We start from the raw sequence: 23,985 nt of genomic DNA, 5'->3' as shown, positions 1-23,985 counted from the left end.
CGTAAGCATTTTAAAAAATTACAGTTTTTGAATTACAGACACTTGTAGCAATAAATATTGCATCTGTTTAGCACATAATAAGGATTTTGAAACAGGAATGAGCTTCTATTTACATACAACTTTAAAGTACTTCTGGATATTTCCAAGTACCTCAGAACCAACAGGGAATTGTTGAATTATAGTTGTTTTTTAAAGTAGAGAAATTAAACATCAAATTTCTCAAAGGGTCTAATGAGGCACAATGAAATAAATATGTAATACACTGGTTGTGTGAGCAATAAGTATAGGCAGAACTGTTCTCATCTTCAGATTTCAAATGGTTAAAGGAAGTCTTGATACCACCACAACCCAGTGTCACCTATCATTCCACCTGTCACCCTGTCCTCACTTAATGCCTCTTTCACACCTCCCCTACTTTACCCACATAGTGAGACAACCTCTTTTAACCACACATAGCCAGTCAAAAAAAGATATTTTCTAAGTAAAGGTTCACAGTAAAAGTGACAAAATTCTGTTCATCTGATTTGATATTCTATTAAATAGCCAGTAAAGTGTTGCTTCCAAACACTGATGGAATGCTGTTCTTTAAACTAGGAGATGGCGTTCCCAAAGAAAGCAGCCCTTTTATCAACAGCACAAATATTGACAAAGGAACCCTATATGAAGGGAAGAACTTGGCACTTTTCGAGGTAAGTTGTTGCATGGCTCTTTTAGTGTACAAGGACTGAAATTTGCACAGTTAACACAGTAAAACATTTTAAGTACCTTACCCAACCATATTTAAATAAGTTTATGATAAACAGTCTATGCCAAAAAAAAATTAAGACCAAAAGATGCAAGCTTTATGGAGCAGAGAGAGGAGCGAAGAGCAGCAGAAAGATGAAGGAAGAAAATCCCAGAAATGGGGACTTAGAAGCTACCAATTTTGGAGTAATATTAATCAGTGGTGTGCAATAGGCCAGAATCAAATGAGCACACTGATCATTTATGAGTGTATTATAAAGTTGATTGAGATGGGGAGTGGCAAGGCCTTGAATAGATTTGAAAGTAAGGATAAGAACTTTAAAAACCTAAAAGTTACTTGACTAGAAATTAGCGTAGATCAGAAAGCCATTGATATGTCCCTTTTTTTTTAAAATGCTGAATTTGCCATAGAACTTTAATTCCTGCAGAGGCCCAGAAGTGCCTGATCTTTTTCATTTCCATAGTGCGCAATGAGAATAGTGATACACTTTTATACCTTTTATTATTCATTTTCAGATTGTAAGGTAATGCCATGATGGTCTTTAATCTCCTGATAGATTTAGCAGTTATGAGTCACTACATAAATGTGCAGTGCTGCCTGTATTGTCTTCTGGGAGAAAATGTATTGCTGGTATGTGTGGCAACACTTGCTGGCTGCTCCCAGAACATCCCAAGATAGTGATAGTTCTCAAACGACACATTTCACTGTATATTTCAGTGTAAATCTGAATACATTGAATCCAAATTTAATGTGCTCTTTGTTAAAGGTAAAATATAACATGATGTCCCTGATTTTGCTTAACAGGAGGAAATGGATAGGAATCCAATGGTCTCCTCCCTGCTTAACAGACTGGCAAACTATACCAATCTCACTCAGGGAGTCCGAGAACATGAGGAAGCAGAAAATAATGAAGAGCAGAAAAAAAAGGAAATTAAGGTAAATGTGCATGGTGTGTGTGAGAACTACTGCTGTGTGACACACTGCCCAGAGTGAGTCAATCAAAATACAAGGAAGAACAAACTCGATAAAATGAAAATAATCCAGGTAACCATTGTGCTTAATCTGGCACAAAGAAAATGTTTAAAATTCAAATCATTAAAGCAGTGATTGGGAAGCTGATTTTAAACAAAATGGGAATGGCTTGTAAGGTTGCAATTTCCTGTCAAAGGTTTAGAATAAATCAAAGCCACTGAAGCAAATTTTGAAAGAGAAATGGATGTCAACTGAACTGAATATTTAACATTATGTGAGTTAGTGAAATTGAGAATATCGGCAAGAAATCCACTGACACGTGGCATTCTGGAATGAGAGGTGTGGTGTAAAGGGGAGGAGGCAAGAACAGATGCATATGAAGAAGGTGTGTTAAAGGGAAAGTCATTGTAGAGGGGGAAGTAGAAAGAAGCAGAGATGGAAAGGAGGAGGCAGAGTGAAAGGGAGAGGCACACAGTGAGTGGAAGGCAGATTGAAAGGAAAGGTACACAATCAGTGAGAGGCAGAAAGTGTGTGACAGTAAATGAGGGGAACCATGTTGAGAAGGGAAAGCAGTGTGAATGGGAGAAACAACAATAACTAGAAAATGCTGGAAATACTAAGCAAGTCGGGCTGCCTCTTTGGGAAGAGTTAATGTTTCAGGTCAAATGTGCTTTATTAGAACTGAAAAGGATGTGAAAGAGGTTTATTGAACTGTAGGGAGAGTGGAGGGGAATGAATGAATGGGAGTGGTCAGAAAATGAGAATATAGACAAATTCCATGGTTAAAATAACAAAGGGGTTGTGAAATGGTGACCAGGTCAGACTGGGCATGTGTTCCACTCAGAGAGGAAATGAAAAGCAGAACCAATAGTAAAGGGAAATGGGGAAAGCATTTTGGGAACAGTGATCATTACTCTGCAAAATTTTAGATAGTTGTAGATAGGGATAAAATCAGACCTTGGGATGGGAGAGAGGAGAAGCTAAATTGGGGAAAGACTACCTGAATGAGCTGGGGAAAGTAGATTGGGATCAGCTGATCAAGTAAGTCCACACCTGACATGCAGAAGTCAGTTAAAGACCAGAATCACCAGGTTCCCATGATGAAGAAAGATGAGGAAGACCAGGTTCAGCAACCCTATAATATAGTGGTCCCCAACCACCGGGCCGCAAGGCATGCTACTGGGCCGCGAGGAAACGATGCGATTTGGCGATATGAAACGATATGAGTCAGCTGCACCTTTCCTCATTCCCTGTCACGCCCACTCTTGAACTTGAACGCACGTAAGGTCATCAGTTGGTCATTAAGGTACAACTGCTCGATGAGTAAAAAACAAACGTCGCTTGAGAGTTTCTTTGGAAGAGGTGATAGGGGACATAAAAGGCCTAACGGTAATAACGCAGAAGCAGCTGAGGCCAAACTGCAAAAAGAAAGAAAGCTTCCTTCAACAGAAAATACGACGAGTCGTACATAAAATAAGGCTTTACTGCGACCAGTGACTTGCATGCTCCAAGCCCCCTGTGTGTGATATGTGGAGACAAGCTGTCTAATGAGGCAACGCTTCGGCACCTTGAGTCCAAGCACACTGCACTTAAAGACAAACCCGTTGAGTTTTTTGAGCGGAAAAAGTATGAGCAAGCGGGACAGAAGCAAGTACTGAGAGCCACCACCTCCACAAATGCTGCTGCTCTGAGAGCATCGTACTTAGTGGCTAGCCGTATTGCTAATGCTAAGAAGCCTTTCACTGTTATTGAAGAATTGATTCTGCCTGCTGCCAAGTACGTGCCATGAACTGTTGGGAAAAGCTGCAGCTAACAAGATGGCACAGGTTTCTCTTTCAGTTACCGCAGTTTCAAGGAGAATCGATCAAGCGGGGGAGCCCTGGCCAGGGATTTTGAGTTAAGGGAGCAGCTACAGAGATTTCTTTCAGGGAAAAAGTCACCACTGTCAGCACACTTCAGTCACGAGGAGTGGATAGCAAAACTTGCTTATCTGTGTGACATCTTCAACCTGCTCAATGAACTCAATTTGTCACTTCAGGGGAGAATGACAACTGTCTTCAAGTTGGCAGATAAAGTGTCTGCTTTCGAAGCCAAACTGGAACTGTGGGGACGGCGAGTGGGCAGGGGCATATTTGACATGTACCCAGCATTAGCTGGGATTTTGGGAGAGACTGAGGCTGCACCATCTTTCTCACAGCTGGTGTGCAATCACCTATCTTTGCTGTCGACAGACTTCGAGCATTACTTCCCAACCGTAAATGATCCAAAGCGTGCAAAGGAATGGGTCCGTGACCCATTTGTGAATGTCCCTGGTGAATCATCCATGTCAGCACGGGAAGAAGATCAAATCCTCGAGCTTGCAAATGACGGTGGGCCGGAAAATATGTTTGACATAACATCTCTGCTGGCATTCTGGATCAAAGTCAAGGCTGAATATCCTAAGATAGCCACAAAAGCACTGAAAATGTTGCTTCCATTTCCAACAACATAGCTCTGCGAAGTGGGATTTTCTGCGATGAATGTAACAAAAACTATTGCAGAATAGACTGGACATAAGGAACCTGTTCGAGTATCGCTGTCTCCCATCACCCCTCGATAGGACCGTCTTGTTGAAGGGAAACAAGCCCAGGGCTCCCACTGATTCAGCGAGATTGGTGTGTTGCAATGATTTTATATGTTCATACGGGGAAAATATGCGTTGTGTGTTTAATATCCAAACGTTAATATCAAAGATGTGATAACAGCACATTTGGAAAGCGGTGAAATCATCGGACAAAGTCAGCATGGATTTGTGAAAGGAAAATCATGTCTGACGAATCTCATAGAATTTTTTGAGGATGTAACTAGTAGAGTGGAAAGGGGAGAACCAGTGGATGTGGTATGTTTGGATTTTCAAAAAGCTTTTGACAAGGTCCCACACAGGAGATTAGTGTGCAAACTTAAAGCACACGGTATTGGGGGTATGGTATTGATGTGGATAGAGAATTGGTTGGCAGACAGGAAGCAAAGAATGGGAATAAACGGGACCTTTTCAGAATGGCAGACAGTGACTAGTGGATTACCGCAAGGCTCAGTGCTGGGACCCCAGTTATTTACAATATATATTAATGACTTGGATGAGGGAATTAAATGCAGCATCTCTAAGTTTGTGGATGATATGAAGCTGGGCGGCAGTGTTAGCTGTGAGGAGGATGCTAAAAGGATGCAGGGTGACTTGGATAGGTTAGGTGAGTGGGCAAATTCATGGCAGATGCAGTTTAATGTGGATAAATGTGAGGTTTTCCACTTTGGTGGCAAAAACAGGAAAACAGATTATTATCTGAATGGTGGCTGATTAGGAAAATGGGAGGTGCAATGAGACCTGGGTGTCATTGTACACCAGTCGTTGAAAGTGGGCATGCAGGTACAGCAGGCAGTGAAAAAGGCGAATGGTATGCTGGCACTCATAGCAAGAGGATTCGAGTACAGGAGGAGGGAGGTACTACTGCAGTTGTACAAGGCCTTGGTGAGACCACACCTAGAGTATTGTGTGCCGTTTTGGTCCCTTAATCTGAGGAAAGACATTCTTGCCATAGAGGGGGTACAAAGAAGGTTCACCAGATTGATTCCTGGGATGGCAGGACTTTCATATGATGAAAGACTGGATCGACTAGGCTTATACTCTCTGGAATTTAGAAGATTGAGGGGGGGATCTGATTGTAATGTATAAAATTCTAAAGGGATTGGATAGGCTAGATGCAGGAAGATTGTTCCCGATGTTGGGGAAGTCCAGAATGAGGGGTCACGGTTTGAGGATAAAGGGGCAGCCTTTTAGGACTGAGATGAGGAAAAACTTCTTCACTCAGAGAGTGGTGAATCTGTGGAATTCTCTACCACAGGAAACAGTTGAGGCCAGTTCATTGGCTATATTTAAGAGGGAGTTAGATAAGGCCCTTGTGGCTAAAGGTATCAGCAGGTATGCAGAGAAGGCAAGTACAGGGTTCTGAGTTGGATGATCAGCCATGACCGTACTGAATGGCGGTGCAGGCTCGAAGGGCCAAATGGCCTACTCCTGCACCTATTTTCTATGTTTTTATGTTACATAAAATGTTATGGTGCTATTGACTTATAAGTGACTTATAATTGACTTATCACTATATTCATGCGAGGAAAATATGTGCTGTGTGTTTAATAAATTCGTTAGATAAACCGTTTTAGAAATGAAATTGAGTGTATTAGCCACTTATAAGCGACTTACAGTTGACTTATCACCTATATTCAGGTCGTGATCAACACCCCCACCGCAAGAATATTGTCAATATTAAACTGGTCCACGGTGCAAAAAAGGTTGGGGATCCCTGCCCTATATGATGAAAGATGATTTAAATTTAGTCAGAAAGAAAGAGGAAGCATGCATAAGTTTGAGGAAGATGAAACTGGACAGTAGCTTTTAAATATAAAGGAAGCAGGCGACAACTTAAACAGATAATCAAGAGAGCTAAACAGGGCCATGAAATGACTTTGCTGAGTAGGATTAAAAAGAATCTCAAGGTATTTTATCCAAGCATTAAGAACAAAATGTTAATGGAGAGGCTAGAATCACTCAAGGGCAAAGGAGGAAGTTATGCAAGGGCAGGGGAAGTGGGTGCGGTATTAAATATTTCACACCTGTATTTACCTAGGTGAAGTACATAAAAGCAGCAAGTTCAGGAAATGATATGCTGATATTCTGAGGCATATAACTATCAAGAAAGAGGTGTTGCTGGTCTCTTGAAGAACATTAAGATGGATAAATTCCTTGGGCAAAATTAGATCTATCCCAGGTTATTGAGAAAGGCAAGAAAGGAGTTGCTTGGGCATTGACAGAGATCTTGGTATCCTCTTTACCTCACAAGTGAGGTCGCAGAGGATTAGAGAACAGTCAATGTTTTTTTTCTTTATTTAAGAAGGGAAAAACCATAAAATTATAGGCTGTTGAACCTTGCATCAGTGATAGGGAAACTTATGGAGAAGACTCTGAAGGATCGGACGCAGATTCTGTATTAAGATGGCTCTGGTGAAGCACAGAGATGACTTGCTGGTAGCAAACAAAACTACTAATTACTTTCTTACTCACACTTTTTCTCAAAGACGGTTACTGCAATCAATAGGCTGTAACGTAACTTTCAGAGTTGAGCTTTTGAACCACCTGTACGACCTAGCATTTTTGCGGTGTGAATTGAAGACTCGGTGCAGGAAGGTTGCTGCATGGCACATACGAGCTGAATTGGTGTGGTAGGGCCAAACGTGAATGTGAGAAACGAACCAGTATTTGGCTATCATTGGATTGAAAAAGTCAGAGTGTGAGGGACAGGCTGGTGTTCAGCTCATTTACTTGCCTCTGCACTGAACTGAGGCTGCGGCCTGCAGCTAACGGGCTCTTGGATCGGCTATGACTGGCTTAGTGGCTGTAGACTCACTTCTGCCAACTTCAGTTCTGAATACTACTTGCTTACTTATATTGTTTGCACGACTTGTCTTTTATTCCTGCGCATTGTGTGTATGACAGTTGTTTTTTAATGGGTTATATTGGGTTTCCTTGTTTTGTGGCTGCTGTAAGGAGACAAACCTCAAGGTTGTATACAGTCTACGTACTTTGATAATAAATGTAATTTGAACTCCACGATCCAAGATGAAATATAGACTTATTAAGAATAATCAGCATAGCTATTTGTGTGTGGGAGGTCATGAGTTATAAATGTCATTGAGTTTTCTGAGGAAGTGGCAATGAGGCTTTTAACATGTATATTTATACAGAGGACTCTGATTATTTGGGACACATCAGGGCCAGTATATTTTGGCTCAATATACGTGGCTGCTCCAGTGAGCCAAGATTTCATAGAAATAGTTAAAATGGTCTAAAAAAGACAATACCATTTAAGTGAATAACAAATTATGTGCTTAAAGTACACAACAAATTAGAACTCTGTAAAATGACTACAGTACTATAAAATTGTGTATTAATTCCTAATTGTTATTAATGGAAGAATTCATCCAGGTGTACTTGTATACTGTTGTGTACTTTTTCTGTAGAAATGGACTACCTTCTACAATGTTATTGACGAGTGCATTCTCCAAATCTTTTTCATTGTTACATTCAAGATGATCGTCAGTCCCTTCAAACACTTCATAGTGCCTAACTTGTTGAAGTAGTGAAATTGTTTTGAATGCTTGAAACCACAGTTAGCAAAACCATTCTGAATTGTCTTGCTGCTTATTTCTTGCCAACTATCAGTGAACAGAAATCACTGCTTTTTGAACCTAAGCTCATGCAACTGACACTATTGAAAAACTGTTTACTCTAATTGCGGTACAGTGTTTAATGGCCACACAAGTGCATGTATTTGACCCCAGTGAGAACCTGTTCAGCAGCAGTCCCCTAAACCAATTAAGCAAACTAGTGTCCCAAATAGGTTGCTGCCAAATTAACCGGAATCCACTGTAATTGATTTGGATGAAAATGAAAGTGGACTGATTAGTAAGTATCCAAGCAACAATTCCTGCTGCAGCTTGTAAGGAGTTTGTATGTTCTCCCTTTGATCATGTGGATTTGCTGCAGTCCCCTCCCGCAGTCTCAGGATGCACCAGTTGTTAATTGTTCATTGTAAATTGTCCCATGATTAGGTAGGATTAAATCAAGGGATTGCTGGACAGCACAGCACGAAAGGACAGAAGAGCCTATTCACACATTATCTCATTAAGTAAATAAATTATGTAGTGTTAACGATAAGCAGAAACTGCTCAAACTTGGATTGTTTACTCTGAAGTACTGGAGGCCGAATGCAAAATAGTGAGAGGCATAAAAGAGGTAGGTAGTCTTTTTCCCCAGGGTGGAAATGTTGACTATCACAGGACCTAGCTTTAAGGTAAGTAGGGGGAAAGTTTTGTTTCTACAGAATAGTAGGTGCCTGCAACATAGGGGAAGTAGCAGGTACAATAGCAACATTTAAGATCCACAAACATGGTCAAGGATTGTTAACAATGATCAACCAAGATTACAGTAGAGAAAGATAACATTTCAGAGGCAACTGTATGGAAAGTCATCGGAGCCAATGCACTGGAGACACGGGCACCTGGAGAATCGAATAGTCTTTAAAGGAGGCAGGGTGGGATAAGAGTATGGTAAAGAGTTGGAGTCATGTATAGAGGGGCAGACAAGGTTGCACATGTCAGGGAAGAAGGAGGGAGAAAAAGGCAACGTGAGTGCTAGGAGGAGGGGAGGAGTGACTCATGAATAATACAGTAACAGATAATGTACCAACCCATTTATGAACAGAAATAGGACATGATGACTTGGTTCAAGAGCATTTGGCATGTAAAAGCATTGAATAAAATAAAGGTTGAAGAGTATTTTGCATTTGTTGCAAGTAACATAAAATGTCATAATTAAGAGATTACTCAGCTGAATGTTGAATATCTAAGACTTAAGGGCTGTGCAGGTTATTTTTTTTGGGGGGGGAATTTAACAGAAATCAAATAAAAATCATCTGATGAATATGGACCCACCTTGTAAGGTTTTATTAAGCAATGATGTTGGGAACGGTTCAAGCAGTGAACAACATCTGATGTATTTGTTGATGGAACCAGAAAATCTAGTCTGATGGTTGGCATTTAACCATGGAAGACTGCACTCAACTCAGCATCTAATCCTGAAATTTCTCTGTATTCCAGCAAAAGGCACAAATGATTTAAGGACTGACACTGACCACAAGAAGGAGCAGTTGGTCTGTCAGACTGCTCAGCTTTCTAAATTTCCTTGACTTCCCTGCACAATGTGTAATGTAACTACGATTATTTTTAGGCGTTTGACAGTGTTTACTACATGGAAATAGGCACTTTTGTCCAACTCATCAGTACTAACTACATTACCAGAGGACTAACCTCGTATCCCTCTAAATCTCTCTTATTCATGTACTTATATAGAGACATGAGAAACTGCAGTTGCTGGATCAATACACACAAAATGTAATTTCAGTGGACCAGGCGGCATCTATGGAGGGAAATGAACAGTTAATATTTGGAGCTGAGACCATTCATCATGTACTTATATAGACAGCTTGCTAATGTGCCTGCTTCAACCACTATTTCTGGGAGTTCATTGTACGGTACCATAAAAGTATTCTTTCCCTCAGCCTCCCTCGGAAATGTTCATGTTTTACTGTTTTACAACATTGAATCACAGTGGATTTAACTGGCTTATTTTACATAGAAACATAGAAAACCTACAGCACAATAAAGGCCCTTCAGCCCACAGAGTTGTGCTGAACATGTCCCTACCTTAGAAATTACTAGGCTTACCTATAGCCCTCTATTTTACTAAGCTCCATTTAACTATCTAAAAGTCTCTTTAAAAAAAAACCCTATCGTATCCGCCTCCACCACCGTTGCCGGCAACCCATTCCACGCACTCACCACCCTCAGTAAAAGACTTACCCCTGACATCTCCTCTGTACTTACTCCCAAGCACCTTAAACCTGTGTCCTCTTGTGGCAACCATTTCAGCCCTGGGAAAAAGCTTCTGACTATCCACACAATCAATGCCTCTCATTATCTTATACACCTCTATCAGGTCACCTGTCATCCTCCTTGCTCCAAGGAGAAAAGGCCGAGTTCACTCAACCTATTCTCATAAGGCATGCTCCCCAATCCAGGCAACATCCTTGTATATCTCCTCTGCACCCTTTTCTATGGCTTCCACATCCTTCCTGTAGTGAGGCGACCAGAACTGAGCGCAGTACTCCACAAGTGTGGTCTGACCTGGGTACTATAGAGCTGCAACATTACCTCTCGGCTCCTAAATTCAATTCCACGATTGATGAAGGCCAATACACTGTACACCTTCTTAGCCACACAGTCAACCTGCGCAGCTGCTTTGAGTGTCCTATGGACTCAGACCCCAAGATCCCTCTGATCCTCCATACTGCCAAGAGACTTACCATTAATACTACATTCTGCCATCATATTTGACCTACCAAGATGAACCATTTCACACTTATCTGGGTTGAACTCCATCTGCCACTTCTCAGCCCAGTTTTGCATCCTATCAGTGTCCCACTGTAACTTCTGACAGCCCTTCACGTTATCCACAACACCTCCAACCTTCGTGTCATCAGCAAACTTACTAACCCATACCTCCACTTCCTCATCCAGGTCATTTATAAAAATCACGAAGAGTAAGGGTCCCAGAACAGATCCCTGAGGCACACCACTGGTCACCGACCTCCATGCAGAATATGACTCGTCTACAACTAGTCTTTGCCTCCTGTGGGCAAGCCAGTTCTGGATCCACAAAGCAATGTCTCCTTAGATCCCATGCCTCCTCACTTTCTCGATAAGCCTTCCATGGGGTACCTTATCAAATGCCTTGCTGAAATCCATATACACTACATCTACTGCTCTTCCTTCATCAATGTGTTTAGTCACATCCTCAAAAAATTCAATAAGGTTCGTAAGGCATGACCTGCCCTGGACAAAACCGTGCTGACTATTCCTAATCATATTATACCTCTCCAAATGTTGATAAATCCTGCCTCTCAGGATCTTCTCCAACAAATTACCAACCACTGAGGTAAGACTCACAGGTCTATAATTTACTGGGCTATCTCTACTCCCTTTCTTGAATAAAGGAACAATATCCACAACCCGCCAATCCTCCGGAACCTCTCGCGTCCCCATTGATGATGCAAAGATCATCGCCAGAGGCTCAGCAATCTCTTCCCTCGCTTCCCACAGTAGCCTGGGGTACATCTCATCTGGTTCCGGCGACTTATCCAACTTGATTTTTTCCAAAAGCTCCAGCACATCCTCTTTCTTACTATCTACATGCTCAAGCTTTTCAGTCTGCTGCAAGTCATCACTACAATCACCAAGATCCTTTTTCATAGTGAATACTAAAGTAAAGTATTCACTAAGTACCTCTGCTATTTCCTCCAGTTCCATACATATTTTCCCACTGTCACACTTGATAGGTCCTATTCTTTCACATCTTATCCTCTTGCTCTTCACATTCTTGTAGAATGCCTTGGGGTTTTCCTTAATCTTGCCCACCAAGGCCTTCTCATGGCCCTTTTTGGCTCTCCTAATTTCCTTCTTAAGCTCCTTTGTGTTAGCCTTATAATCTTCTAGATCTCTAACATTACCTAGCTCTCTGAACCTTTTGTAAGCTTTTCTTCTTGACTAGATTTATTACAGCCTTTGTACAGCACGGTTCCTGTACCCTACCATAACTTCCCTGTCTCATTGGAACGTACCTATGCAGAACTCCACACAAATAATCCCTGAATATTTGCCACATTTCTTCTGTACTTTTCCCTGAGAACATCTGTTTCCAATTTAAACCTCCAGTTTCCTGCCTGGTAGCCTCATAATGCCATTTACTCCAATTAAACGCTTTTCTAACTTGTCTGTTTCTCTCTCCAAAGCTATTGTAAGGGAGATAGAATTATGATCACTGTCTCCAAAATGCTCTCCCACTGAGAGATCTGACACCTGACCAGGTTCATTTCCCAATACCAAATCAAGTACAGCCTCTCCTCTTGTAGGCTTATCTACATATTGTGTCAAGAAACTTTCCTGAACACACCTAAAAAAAACTTCGTCCCATCTAAACCCCTTGCTCTAGGGAGATGCCAGTGGATATTTGGGAAATTAAAATCTCCCATCACGACAACTCTGTTGTTATTATTATACCTTTCCACGATCTGTTTCCCTATCTGCTCCTCGATATCCCTGTTACTATTGGGCGGCCTGTAAAAAACACCCAGTAAGGTTATTAACTCCTTCTTGTTCCTAACCTCCACCCACAGAGACTCCGTAGACAATCCCTCCATGGCGTCCACCTTTTCTGCAGCCGTGACACGGCTGATCAACAATGCCACACCCCCAGCTCTTTTGCCTCCCTCCCTGTCCTTTCTGAAACATCTAAAACCCAGCACTTAAAGTAACCATTCCTGTCCCTGAGCCATCCAAGTGTCTGTAATGGCCACCATATCATATCTCCAAGTACTGATCCATGCTCTAAGCTCATCGGCTTTGTTCACAACACTCCTTGTGTTAAAATAGGTGCGTCTCAAACTTTCGTTCTGAGTGCGTCCCTTCTCTATCACCTGCCTATCCTCCCTCTCACACTGTCTACAAGCTTTCTCTATTTGTGAGTCAACCTCTTCTTCCCCAGTCTCTTCAATATGGTTCCCATCCCCCAACAATTCTAGTTTAAACTCTCCCCAGTAGCCTTAGCAAATCTCCCCGCCAGGATATTGGTCCCCCGGGATTCAAGTGCAACCCGTCCTTTTTGTACAGGTCACACCTGCCCCAAAAGAGGTCCCAATGATCCAGAAATCTGAATCCCTGCCCCCTGCTCTAATCCCTCAACCACGCATTTATCCTCCACTTCATTCTATTCCTATTCTCACTGTCACGTGGCACAGGCAGTAATCCCAAGATTACTACCTTTGCGGTCCTGCTTCTCAACTTCCTTCCTAAACCCCTGTAGTCTTTTTTCAGGACCTCTTCCCTTTTCCTACCTGTGTCATTTGTACCAATATGTACCACGACCTCTGGCTGTTCTCCCTGTTCTCCCTCCCACTGCAGGATATCTTGGAAGTGATCTGAAACATCCCAGACCCTGACACGTGGGAGGGAAACTACCATACGGGTTTCTTTCCTGCGTCCACGGAATCGCTTGTCTGACCCCCTAACTATAGAGTCCCCTATCACTGCTGCCATCCTCTTCTTTTCCCTACCCTTCTGAGCCACAGGGCTAGACTCTGTGCCAGAGACACGGCCACTGTTTCCTCCCCCAGGTAGGCTGTCACCCCAACAGTACTCAAACAGGAGTACTTGTTGTCAAGGGGTACAGCCACAGGGGTACTCTCTAGTACTTGACTCTTCCCCTTCCCCGCCCTGACTGTGACCCATTTGTCTGTCTCCCATGGCCCCGGTGTGACCCACCTGCCTATAACTCCTTTCTATCACCTCCTCGCTCTTCCTGACCAAGTGGAAAGACTTCTTCTGTTGACAGTGAAGAGAAAAACTTTCATTCAGCATGTGCTGAAACAGGATCTTAATTTAATTATGTAGTTGTACCTTCAGGGGAAAGCATTTTCCCATAAAACACACGAACACTTCTCTACTGTTTGATTTATTCAGTCTCTAAGAATATCTCAGGGTGACCTTACTATAAAGGCCAAGAGACTCTAAATTTCATCTGAAAAATAGCACTGGAATGAGGGGTCAGGCCTGTTACTTGTTGATAAAGTGTAATATTTGAGGCTGCAGATATTAGCATATAGATCGCTGGCAATACCTGTGAACAGGGTGGTAATCCTGCAGCGACTGGGTCTAACTTCATTGAGTAATATGCCACTGGTCTTTTATGGTCGCCGTACATCTGTGTTAGGACAGCAGTGGCACATCCTTCCTTAATAGTGGCATAAAGCTGGAATGGACAGTCGTACAACAGCCAGCCAAGGGCTGGAGCCTTGAGAGACTACCTTTTAGTTCAGTAAATGCTGTCAATTGCTCAGTCGTCAGGGTAAAACTAGGTGGAGCATTCGATGACGCCGGCGGGTATAAATGGCAATATTAGGCATCCATTGCCTGAAAAAGTTGAGAAGACCGAGGAAAGCACACATCCGTTTAGGGGTGGTCGGCGGGGAAGTAGCAGCAAGGGGTCATATTCGGTCCTCCGTCAGTTTTCATTCTTCGGCCAAAAGGGCAGTGCCAAGGAACTTAACCTCTGCCTGTGATCGTCTTACCTTCTGTGGAGGAACCACATAGCCCAAAGAGTGCAGGAAATTCAGCAGTATAGTAGTGTCGGTTTTGCAGTCTTGCACCTTGTTGCTAGCCAGGAGTAGGTCATCCACATACTGTACTACTGTCGATCCCTGTGGCAACTCAAGGGTATGTAATTGTTTCTGGAGAGTTTATGAGAACAGCGTAGGGGAGTGGATGAACCCTTGGGGCAGCTGGGTCCAGGTGCATTGCTGACCTTGATAGGTGAAAGTGAGCAAATACTGCGAGTCTGGGTGTAGAGGCACCGTGAAAAATGCATGTTGTAAATCGATAATGGTGAATACACAAGAATCAGCCGGGATACAACTTAGAATAGTGGCCGGGTTAGGAACCAGAGCGTGAAGTGGAGCCACAATCTCATTTATCTTTCTGAGGTCCTGGACTACTTGCCAATCTTTTCGCCCTGGTTTGGGGACGGGAAATATGGGGGTATTGCAGGGTGAGCTACAAGGAACCAGGATCCCTTGGGCTACAAAGGATTTAATCAACACCTGTACCCTCTCTTCAGCTTCCGGTTTCAGGGGATACTGGGGATTAGAGGGTAGAGTTTGATTCTCCTTTAGTCTTATCCGAATTGGGGCACAAGTAGTACACCCAACTTCATGACCCAAGGTGGCCCATAACTGTGGGGGGGGGAGGGGGGCAACCTCCTTGGTTTGGTTCTTGGGTTTATACCCTGGACACACAGTCAAGGTGACATGTGGAACTACCAACCCGGTTTGGCGCCATAGGTATCCTGGAATCGTGGCCAGATAAGCTGTGCCTTAATTCCCTTCCACCTCTCCGATCAACAAGACCGGATACTCTAATACTTCAAAAGGAGCATAGTACCGGGTGTCTTGGGCAGAGCATCTGGTGGGGTCATAACAGACGGTTACCTGGGGGTCTGATGTGGGGACTGGTGGGGTAAACTGTGTGGGGTCCATACTTAAACCCCCCCCCCCCACTGAGGAACTGCAAACTGAGGATGCTGCCTGGGGCCACACAAGCCTATGGTGATACCCTCATCATGCAAATTATCTCTACTCTGTTACGTACCCCGTAACTGGGTTGCCAAACCAGCAGAAATGGATCACTGAGTTGGAGTCTGGATTACTAGAACTAAGAAAGTTTTATTAAAGAAACAAGCAACACAGTACTCTAATCAAAAGGATAATGAATGCAACAGTTCAGCAATGATAAACATACATGTACACAGAATTCAGATAACAGGATCAATCAAGCTCTATCGTTGTCTAGGGGTAAATGACCAGTTTCAAAGTGACGCAAAGTTCAGTTCAATTTAGTTCAGTTCAGTTCGCAGTAATCGCTGCCGTGGCGATGGACAGTGGGGGGAAGGAGAGAGAGAGAGCAAAACGAATGAATATTCAAGGCTTCCACACAGACCTTCGCAGTCAGCTTTCGGGCGAGTCCTTTGTGGTGTCATCTGAGGTCACCGACCGTGACCCCTCCGTTTCCAGATACGATCGTTTCCCTGCGGTGAACCTGGCACCCAGGCAAGGGTGGACACACACCAGGTTCCCGCCGATCGTCTATGACCCGGTAATTCCCACCGACTTGTGAGAGACGCACCGCTTCCAGGGTCTTGTTACCTCGGGTGTCGTGTGTGTCCTGCCTTAGTGAACCTATCCCTTTTTATCCCCCTGCTGGGGTATCGCCTGTCCATCACTTCAAACAGTTCAGGGTTCAAAGGGGGAGCCGATCTTGACAGCTCTCCTTCCTTCATTAACATCTCCAAATGCTGCTCCATTGTTTTCCTTATCTCTCTCTCTCCTGAAGACAGGTGGCAGACCAACTGCTGATTCCACTGGTGCCAGCCCAGGACAGCTACATCTTAATCTATGTGTATTCTTGTCACAACTCCCAGTGGGCAAAGTAAAACCCTCCTGGCCAGATTACAGCCCAGGTTGGTAGTTACCATAAAGGAGACATCGCAGTAGTGTCCTTCGAATTCCACCAGCAATGGTTGCGTGTGTGCGTGAGTAAGAATCTTCGCATCCTTCGAATCGTGATAAAATGATGGTAGTGCCGGACAGCTGGAACCCTTTATCCTTTACTATTTTCTGATCAAGGATCAAGGTGGTTTCCCCTGTGTCAATCATGAATGGAATCGGGATTCCAGCCACTTGTAGGGTGACATGTGGTCCCTGATGAGGGGATGTGCTTATCACCGGGAGATTTCTGCCCTGAGGTTAAGCGAATGGATTATTTGGCTGTAAAGGGCACCCTTAGGGGCCCGGGTGCAGGGGAATCCTGTCTAGGTTTCCAGGGGCAATTTGCTCTCCAATGGCTATTCCTTCCGCAATTATAACAGGCCCCCATCAGCATGCCGGGGACCGTTTCGTATTGAATCTCTCTGTCTTTCCCCTGTCTCCCAGGGTTTAATGCCTGGGTCTCCTCTCGGGGGTCTTCTAGGTGCTACTAACACCATATTTGAGCTTCCTGGTGGGTCAGTATCGGAGTCAGGATACAGCCAATTATGGAAGCGCCAGTGACGGTCTTTGGGCTCTTCCCTTTCGTCTGGGGGTCCTGTCTCCGCCCACCAATCGGCACCTCAGTCGTTGGACATATTCGGTTTTTTACCTGCGGTCTAGGTCGAGGCTTATGCTCACTCTGGCCATTCCAGTAGTACATCACCGCTCGTCTCATCTGAGGCCGGGAGTTCTCGGACCAGTTCATGTTATTCGTCCGGATCATGTCGACAGTACCGGGGGGGATACATTGTAAGACCATAGCGTTAAACAAAGGTGAATCCCGTCCTTGATTGAAGGCTGAATCCTCCGCGAATGTCCCATAGCCAGCAATGAACCGCTCCCAATAATCACTGCCTGACTCTCCTGGCTTTGGTCTGCACTCTCACCTTAGTGATGTTCACGGGTTGTTGTCGGGTTCGTTCTAACGATTGGATCAAATGGTTCGTCTGCGCTTCTCAGTTATCAGGAAATTGCTGCTCTAGTTCCCTGTAGCTTTGGATCGGTCCCCTGTTATCGCCCTCACCCATCTGATTCTGCCACTTTGTTGTCTCTTCTGGTGACAGTATCATGCAGCATAGTCCAAACAGGTTCTGGGGAGTGGCATTATACCTCAAAATAGTACCTTGAACATATTGAGCAAATTGGGCTGGTTTCTCCTTACGGTCCGGGGCCTGCTTCATTATCATTATCATCTCCTGGGGTTTCCAGGGGACGTATACTTCAATTGTTGGTGGTTGGTTGCCCCCTCATCGGCTCAGGGATTGGGCAACTGCCTTATAGGGCACTGCTGTTGGGGATTCAGTTGGATTACTCCAAGTTTATCACAAAGTTTAGACTGCCCCTCTCCAGAATCTCCTGGCCAGGATCCCCACCGGGTTTGTTTTCTGGGATTTATCTTTACTTGCTGTGCCACATTCGATCCTTCAGGAGCCTGGTATGGTGGCTGGGGTGGTGCGGTTGGTTGTGAGAGGGGTAAGGAGGGTGGTGGCAGCCTAGAGTAACATCCCCACTCCTCATCCCTATCAGTATGTTCCGAATCATCAAAAAGAGTCGGTATGCCAGACATGGGCTCGGGATCCTGATCAGGCCTCAGAGTTTTCCCGCAGCGCTGTCGTTCTAATCCTTTCTGTCTGTCCATATCAGCCTTTGCCTGCTTACGCTACCTTTCCTGCTCTCTTTTTCATCACCCATCTACCGACTTGCACTCTGCTTTCAGTGTCTCCCAACTCTTGGGAGTCCCTTCTGCCATACATACCTCTATCCCTTTATCACACGCATTATTCCACCAGCTGGCCAGTAAGGTATTATTCCACTTAGTATCGGCTCTATCTTTCCATTCTTTAATCAATAATTCCCACTTTTTAGCGCAATTCTTTTTCCAAGTTAAATTTACTACTTGTTTGCAAGAAGTTGTATCCCAAGTTCCACCTGGCAGCCAAATATTGTTTCCCAATCGCTTTGTTAGTGCAGCACTTAACATCTGAAGATCCTTTTCCTTATCTGGCATTTGCTCACACATACTTTGGAGGGTAGTTGCCTTTCCAGCTGTATCAAGGGCCTATCGCATTATTGCCCTTATTATATTACCAGTTATTCTTATTTATCAAGTCAAGTCAAATTAAGTTTATTTACGTAGCACTTTTAAAAACAACCCACATTGACCAAAGTGCTGTACAAAGCAAAGCAAGTAGCTAAAATCACAAATACACAAAACACAGACAAACCAACGAGGCAAACAGCTTATAGGCACAAAATACACAACACTAGTGCCTAGGCAAAAAGCTAAAAAAAAAGAGTCACTGTTCATGCCACTGGGTGAGAAATTTAGTGAGCCTGCCTCCCCCTTAATCAAATTCAACCAGCTGTATTATCAGGAGGCAGCCGATATGGTCAAATCCATCAGGTACCGGTGGCCTCCTCTCCTGACCGGGGTCCCCAGTCCCGACTCTTTCCTTAGGAACAATACAGAATACCCAATGTCACCTGCAGGCTTTAATTTTCACAAAAACTGCTAGCCTATTTTCCGTTAACACTCGCAAAGAAAAAACAACTCCCACATACTCTGGAGGCCTTTCCTCCTTTATCCTGAACCTGTTTCATTAAATTTCAACTGGCCATATTTCTGCTGCCAAGGTGAGAATTTTACCGGGCTGCCAGTCTCGTATTGTTTTCAAATTTCAACCAGCCGTATCTTGAGACATGCGCAACCCCTTTTCCAAAACATCAAATTTCAACCGGCTATATCCTGTCACCTGCAGCAACGTAAAAGAGACAACTGCTTACCTTAAATCCTGTATGCAAATGGATCGTCTGATCCCATCAAAGTACCGGTCCCAATGGGTGGAGGGCAAAAATGTTCGGTCGGATACAAAGAGTAGCCAGAGGTAAACTACCTCGGGGCGCCCTGCCACTCAATTGTGTTCGATTCAAGCTCCCTGTCACTTACTCAGCCCAGAGAGACGTCCCCTATGTTGGGATCCGAGTCACAGCACCAAATGTAAACGTAAATTTGCCGGATCAAATAACGACAGCACAAAAAGATCGTTACTTATCTTTTCACCAGTTTATTTCTTCGAGCTCAGCCGGCGAGTGAACTTGGTCCTGACTTTATGGGAGAAGCGTTCTCATCCCTCCGGCAGTTCAGCAAGTTCACTGCCTGATGTCAGAATTGTTAGAAGTTATAAGGCCACCAATACAAAAAAACAGTCAGTTTGAAGCATTCCAGCCAAGTCAATGGACTATTGATACAAAAGAACAATCAGTTTGATAGACACTCCAGCCACTTTAATTAAGAAAGCAATGTCCTGTCTAATTTCCATCAGGTACCACCTTTTGTCAAAACCAAAAGGTGGGAAGAATCAGGAGATATCTTATGTGGATCTGTGTGAACTTTAACCCCTGTCTTGCTCCAAAGAAGCAGCTGAGAGACATTATTCAAACACACTGCAGTTACAGACATAGTCGGTACTTAACCCATTATTTACAAGAATCTGAGAAACCCCCAATTCCCTTAAACTTTATCACCACAATCACCTCTTTAGTCTTGTCTACTCATGTTGTTGTGCTTGCACCAATCTGCCAGCCACTCTGTCTCCTTTCTGCATGCTGTCTCAATATTGTTGTCGATGAGGCCAACCAGTGTTGTGTCATCAGCGAACTTAATGATTTGTTTTGGACGGAAACTTGCAGTGCAGTTATGCATCAGCAGCAGGCTGAGCACGCAGCCCTGGGCGATGATGATCTGTGGTCTATCTTATAAGAAGTCTGAGATCTAGTTACAGAGAGAGGTATTGAGACCCAACAAGGGCAGTTTACCCTCCAGCTTCTGAGGGATGATCATATTAAACACCAAGCTGATAAGCAGCATTTTGGCATTTCCCAGGTGGTACAGGACGGACTGGAGTGTAGTGGACTAATTTGAGCAGTCGGTGAACTTGAAAGAGGCCAATGCGTCCACAATGATCGTTAAGGCAGCAAGGCAGTTTACTGTCACTCTTTGGACACCAGGATGATGGTGGCTGCCTTGAAGCTCGTGTGGACAGTGGACTGTTCCAGAGAGGTGCTGAAGATATGTTAGAACCTCTGTTACATGGGTTGCACATTCCCTCAGCACCTGACCAGGTATTTCTCTATTCTTCCCTTGAACACTCTGAACCCTGTTAAAATTCGTATCCATTCCTTCTGCATCCTCTCCAGGGCCTCATCCGATGTGTGCCCAAGATTGAACACAGTATTCCAATTGGGCCTAAGCAGTATCTTAAAAAGATTTAGTAAAACATTCATATTTACCTATTATGTGACCTTGCTTTTTTCATACATGAGTCTTGTGTTTACCATTGTGTGTTACCATTGTTGGTAGAATCTCCGATGGAGATGAGAGGGTGCTTAGGATTGAGAACTACCAGCTAGTTGAGTGGTGTCGCAGAAACAACCTTGTACTCAACGTCAGTAAGGCCGAAGAGATGATTGTGGACTTCAGGAAAGGTAAGATGAGGGAACACAAACTAATCCTCATAGAGGGATCATGAAGTGGAGAGAGTGAGCAATTTCAAGTTCCTGAGTGTTAAGATCTCTAAGGACCTAATCTGGTCCCAACATATCGATGCAACAATAAACAAGGCAAGATAGTGGCTATGTTTTATTAGGAGTTTGATGGGATTTTTTTTGTCACCTAAAACACTCGACATCTACAGATGTACTATGGAGAGCATTCTGACAGGCTGCATCACCGTCTGATATGGTGGGTGGGGTGGGGGCTACTGCACAGGATCGAAAGAAGCTACAGAAAGTAGTATCTAAAACATCATCAAGGAGCTATGCCTCAGAAAGGCAGCATCTATTATAGGGACTCCCGTCACCCAGGACATGTGCTCTTCTCATTGTTACCATCAGCAAGGAAGTACAGAAGCCTGAAGGCACGCAGTCAGTGATTCAGGAACAGCTTCTTCCCCTCTCCCATCCGATTGCTAAATAGACATTGAACCCATGAATACTACCTCATTCTACCTCAGGAATATTATTTCTGTTTTTGCACTATTTTAACTTAACTATTTAATATACTTGCTGTATATTTAATATACACAAAGGTTGGTGGTGTTGTAGATAGTGTAGAGGATTGTCAAAGATTGCAGAGAGACATTGATAGGATGCAGAAGTGGGCTGAGAAGTGGTAGATGGAGTTCAACCCAGAAAAGTGTGAGGTGGTACACTTTAGAAGGGCAAACTCCAAGGCAGAGTACAAAGTAAATGGCAGGATACTTGGTAGTGTGGAGGAGCAGAGGGATCTCGGGGTACCTGTCCACAGATCCCTGAAAGTTGCCTCACAGGTGGTTAGGGTAGTTAAGAAAGCTTATGGGGTGTTAGCTTTCATAAGTCGAGGGATAGTGTTTAAGAGTCGTGATGTAATGATGCAGCTCTATAAAACTCTGGTTAGGCTACACTTGGAGTACTGTGTCCAGTTCTGGTCACCTCACTATAGGAAGGATGTAGAAGCATTGGAAAGGGTACAGAGGAGATTTACCAGGATGCTGCCTGGTTTAGAAAGTATGCATTATGATCAGAGATTAAGGGAGCTAGGGATTTACTCTTTGGAGAGAAGGAGGATGAGAGGAGACATGATAGAGGTATACAAGATAATAAGAGGAATAGATAGAGTGGATCGCCAGCGCCTCTTCCCCAGGGCACCACTGCTCAATACAAGAGGACATGGCTTTAAAGTAAGGGGTGGGAAGTTCAAGGGGGATATTAGAGGAAGGTTTTTTACTCAGAGAGTGGTTGGTGCGTGGAATGCACTGCCTGAGTCAGTGGTGGAGGCAGATACACTAGTGAAGTTTAAGAGACTACTAGACAGGTATATGGAGGAATCTAAGGTGGGGGCTTATATGGGAGGCAGGGTTTGAGGGTTGGCACAACATTGTGGGCCGAAGGGCCTGTACTGTGCTGTACTATTCTATGTTCTATGTAATTTACATTTTTCTTCTGTATTATTGTGTGTTGTATTGTACTGCTACTGCAAAGTTTACAAATTTTGTGACATATTCCAGTGACATTAAACTTGATTCTGATTATATAGCAAAATTTCAGGTTTTGAGGAGATGAACAACAACATTATGAGACATCATCTAACTAGGAACTGATATAAGTCAATTAGTGTGGAGGTAATGTAACTCCTGGCTGGTGGTGTAGTGGACTTTAAGGCAGATGGTCCTGAGTTCAAACCCAACCTGGGCAGCAGCAGTATCTGCGAGGAAGAAAGGCCTGTCAATCTACTTCCGTATCTTGCCATGAAAACCTTATGGACTTTACAGTCCATAAAGTCACGAACAGTCAAACTCAACTGAACAACAGCAGCAAATGGATCAATGAAAATAAACATAAATCACTGGAAATGCTGAGTAGGTTTGACAGCATCCATGGATAAGAAAACTTTAAAAAAAAATGTCAGATCAAGGAAAAGAATAAAGCAAGTTTAAAGATGCTCAAAATATCAGGAGAGGTAGAAAGATTATAAAGGTCTGTGCCAAGCTTTTGTGTTCAAGCTAATGGTTTCATCAGCAGATGAAGTGAGGCACACAGAATCTGGTTTATTAGTGAAGTAGTAATAGCATCAAACTAAAATATTCAAAATTATACATAATGAATTTCAAAGCTTTTGTCTGTTGGAGCAGCCACCTCTGATGGAAGGAGGTTGACACTGAACTTAGAATATTTATAAAGTCAAAAAATGCTGGAAATCTGAAATAAAAAACAGAAAATACTACAAATATTCAGCAGGTTCAACAGTATCTCTGGAGACAGAAATAGGTAACATTTTTGTTCAGCATTTGCTGAGTATTACTAGCATCTTAAAATTAGAATTTCATAGGCATTTTTTGTGTGGCTATTAGCCAACTTAAGTTTAAATTTAAAATCCGTATTCAGAACAAACCAGAGCTGTTGCCTCCTATTACAATATTTACGTTAAATACACATTTTCTACAGTGGCCACTTAGGTGATTGCACCTGCTCTCGCTCAGTATTCCTCTTTCAGAGATCTCTTATTGCCATGTAAATACAGAACTGTTTTTGTGAAATATTAGATTGACTAATCTGTTTATTCCCTTCAGAGTGTCCATTGTTGGCCTGTCTGACATCCTTCCTTTTGGCTTCTGCACAGCCTGATGAATCGCGCAAGTCAACAGCAGTTGTGTTTTCACTTCTGGTATCTTGTTCTGTACCAACTTTGTTGTGAGCATGATGTGCAGTCTTGGCTCAGTGGAGAAAAATTATCTACATTTGACTTCTCCATAACAAAACGTGTCTGTTTCACTGCTACCAAGAAACCAAGCCATGTACTGTAAGTGATGAAGAATTATCAAAAATAAATTGTTCAAAAATATACAGTAGAATCTATTCAGTGGAGTGTTCACTGAGATCTTAAACCCCTCATTTTGGCAGTCTGTGGTACCCACCTGCTTCAAACAGGCTTCAATTATACCTGTGCCG

The 23,985-nt window shown here is 43.4% G+C and overlaps 1 protein-coding gene across 4 annotated transcripts in view; it reads left to right on the top strand.

Annotated features, from left to right (window-relative positions):
• Nucleotides 1–23,985, top strand: part of LOC134357948 (solute carrier family 12 member 7-like) — a 265,931-nt gene that overhangs the window by 163,402 nt on the left and 78,544 nt on the right. For all 4 annotated transcript variants that reach the window (XM_063069755.1, XM_063069753.1, XM_063069754.1 and 1 more), the window contains exons 2-3: nucleotides 595–689; nucleotides 1,550–1,681. In XM_063069755.1, the coding sequence (XP_062925825.1) occupies nucleotides 595–689; nucleotides 1,550–1,681 (227 nt within the window). The remainder of the gene's footprint in view (nucleotides 1–594; nucleotides 690–1,549; nucleotides 1,682–23,985) is intronic.

Source organism: Mobula hypostoma, chromosome 17 (assembly GCF_963921235.1).
Source record: "Mobula hypostoma chromosome 17, sMobHyp1.1, whole genome shotgun sequence".
NCBI classification, from domain to species: Eukaryota; Metazoa; Chordata; class Chondrichthyes; order Myliobatiformes; family Myliobatidae; genus Mobula; species Mobula hypostoma.
The sequence above is the reverse complement of the archived record's forward strand: the minus strand, read 5'-3'. Positions and strand labels throughout refer to the sequence as shown.